Consider the following 2,355-nt stretch of genomic DNA (forward strand, 5'->3'; position numbering starts at 1 on the left):
TTTTTTACAAAACAGCTGTATGTCCTGAGAGCAAATTCTTACCCATAATGCCTCATTTTGACAAATGCAGCTGTATCATCCTAAAAACCATCCGTTATAGTAAAGTGAATTTCCTCTCTCTCACAGACGTCCACTTCTTCACTCAGCGACCTCAACATCTGAACCATGATGGAAGAGGAGATCGTTGAGGACCGGGCCAAGCTGAAGCAAGGCCTGGTCAAAGTGCTCCAGTGTGTAGCCACCATCTCCTCAGCAGCAGCTGTTGTTAACCCCATTTTCGGCGTGGCTGGCTCCCTGATCCGGGTGGTGCTGCACCACATCGATGACGAGGACATCCGCACCCTGAAACGTGAGTTCGGCTCCGTCAACCGAGCGCTGGACCAGCTGTCCCAGCAGAATCGCAACACGCTGGTACAGATCAAGAAGGAAACGCTGGACGGCCAGTACTGTCAGGTGGAGGAGAACCTGAAGAACCAGTTCAGAAAGTTCATGGAGATGGTGGAGGCGCGTCCGGAGCACCGCGAGCGCAAGAAGGAGGACTTCGAAGAGAGCTACTCCAATGACTTGGGCGACCAGAACCTGCACACACTCTATGATGGCGTGGTGGGTAAACCGAAGCTCTTCAGCAGGCCCATCCTGGAGGTCTACCTGAAGCACTCGCAAGGCGACCGCCGCACCATGGAGCGACTCTGCACGCGCCTCACCTACCTGTTCTGCATCGGGCTCATCGCTCTCATGGGCTACGCCGCCATCATCGGAGACGACGAGGAGGGCCTGAGCGAGGAGTGGGCGGAGAAGATGGAGCGTGTGCAAGAGGAGATGCAGAAGGCTCTTTGCAAGTGCAAATGAAGAAAAAGCACGAAGAAGAGCTTTTTCCTCCGCTGCTGCTTTTCCTTCATATTCGGGACTCACAGGTCCACATTCCTGCTGTAGCTCCTTCCTCTTCGCCTTTCCTCTCCCTGTAAGCTCTTTGTACGCATCTCAGCTCACCGGGCGAGAACCCAGTGATCAAAATGAGCAGCAGTTTGTCTCATTTTAAAATCACATAACTTGCTGTATATGCAAGTGGTCTTTGAGTGGTCTTCATGTAGCTTCTGTCCAGGTTGAGGTAAAGACAACTAAATTCTTGTACGATATTCAGCATTGGCTTCACAGATAAATAGATAGATGGACAGACACATAAATTCTTCAGGTTTTGGGATAAATCTGAAAAACACTGATGGTTTCAACTGATAGAAAAAACAGATGCAATCAGCTGTGGGATCATTACAGATAATGATAAATCTACACTAGGAGCTCAATTTTGGGCAATGTGCGTAAATGTTATACTATACGTCATGCATCACATGCAAGGTATCACATCTATAAATCAGGCTTTAGCAGAAACTGCAATGTATCCCGCTCCCATTATACACTTCTACACATTTATTGTAGAGCTTGTGAAATACATCTATTACACTACGAGGAAAACGTATGTTGGAAGGACCAAGTACAGGGCCGCCTATGAACTATAGATGAAATAACTGCTATTAGACAGACTTTTAGCTGTTAACCAGAGGGAGTTGTCAGTCAAGTTATAACCATAATATATAACATGAAAGAGGTTTAAGCGTATCCCAAAGTTTTTGGAGCTATGAATATAACTACAGCGATATAATCATCATTTACCACCTGTGATCATGCCACCACTAACAAACATTGCAGGCCTCTAATGCATGGAGCTCGTGATACACTGAGCATACTTGTTGCTGTTGAGCACTAAATGTACTTTTTTTTTTTTTACACTAATTTCAGATGCTGCTGTGCTGAGTTCTTTATTGTTATTGACTTGTAGTGAACAATTTCAGTTAAAAAAAGAAAGAAAACACTAGCAGTAGAAATAAAATCAGATCTATTGTGATACTACTACGTGGCAAAACCAACTCTTCACCACAACAGGATACACTAAATACAAATCAAATATACTCTAAGTGCTTCCATTTACACTACCCGTCACTGCGTTATGTTTATTTTACAACAACTGAGGTATCTGACTTTTGAAACACGCTGTTCTGTCACTGTAGTGAATCCTTCCCATCTTGATTTGTACAATTCTGTCATCCTTTTATTTTCTATTTGATGTGTCCTACAGCCTGTTTAGCCATGCAGGAGCAACACCAAGTATTGTTAAGACTGTCTATACAAACAACTATATAGCTCCAACTATAAAAACATTTAATGTTCATTGTGCAAGACTTTTAGCTCTTCATGCTCCTCATCTGACCGACAGTGCCTAAATGTGCTATCACTTTTATATTATTGGTTTTTTTTCTTTTTTGGCTAAAACATTAGTAGAGCAATGTATTCTGGGAGATA

General features: G+C 43.8%; 1 protein-coding gene across 1 annotated transcript; it reads left to right on the forward strand.

The window, feature by feature from the left end:
- The first annotated feature begins 107 nt into the window (after positions 1-107).
- LOC111654587 (protein rapunzel-like) lies at positions 108-1,960 on the forward strand. Its single transcript, XM_023405682.2, has one exon. It carries the CDS (start codon positions 166-168, stop codon positions 847-849), a length of 684 nt encoding a protein of 227 aa, XP_023261450.1. The 5' UTR covers positions 108-165; the 3' UTR covers positions 850-1,960.
- The last annotated feature ends 395 nt before the right edge of the window (positions 1,961-2,355 follow it).

This window comes from Seriola lalandi, unplaced genomic scaffold (genome assembly GCF_002814215.2).
Source record: "Seriola lalandi dorsalis isolate HSWRI2012SDOR001 ecotype SW California unplaced genomic scaffold, Sedor1 jcf7180001974773, whole genome shotgun sequence".
Lineage (NCBI taxonomy): Eukaryota > Metazoa > Chordata > Actinopteri > Carangiformes > Carangidae > Seriola > Seriola lalandi.

Coding starts and splice junctions, on each gene's coding strand:
- LOC111654587 (XM_023405682.2), top strand. CDS start 166: ATGATGGAAGAGGAGATCGTTGAGGACCGGGCCAAGCTGAAGCAAGGC.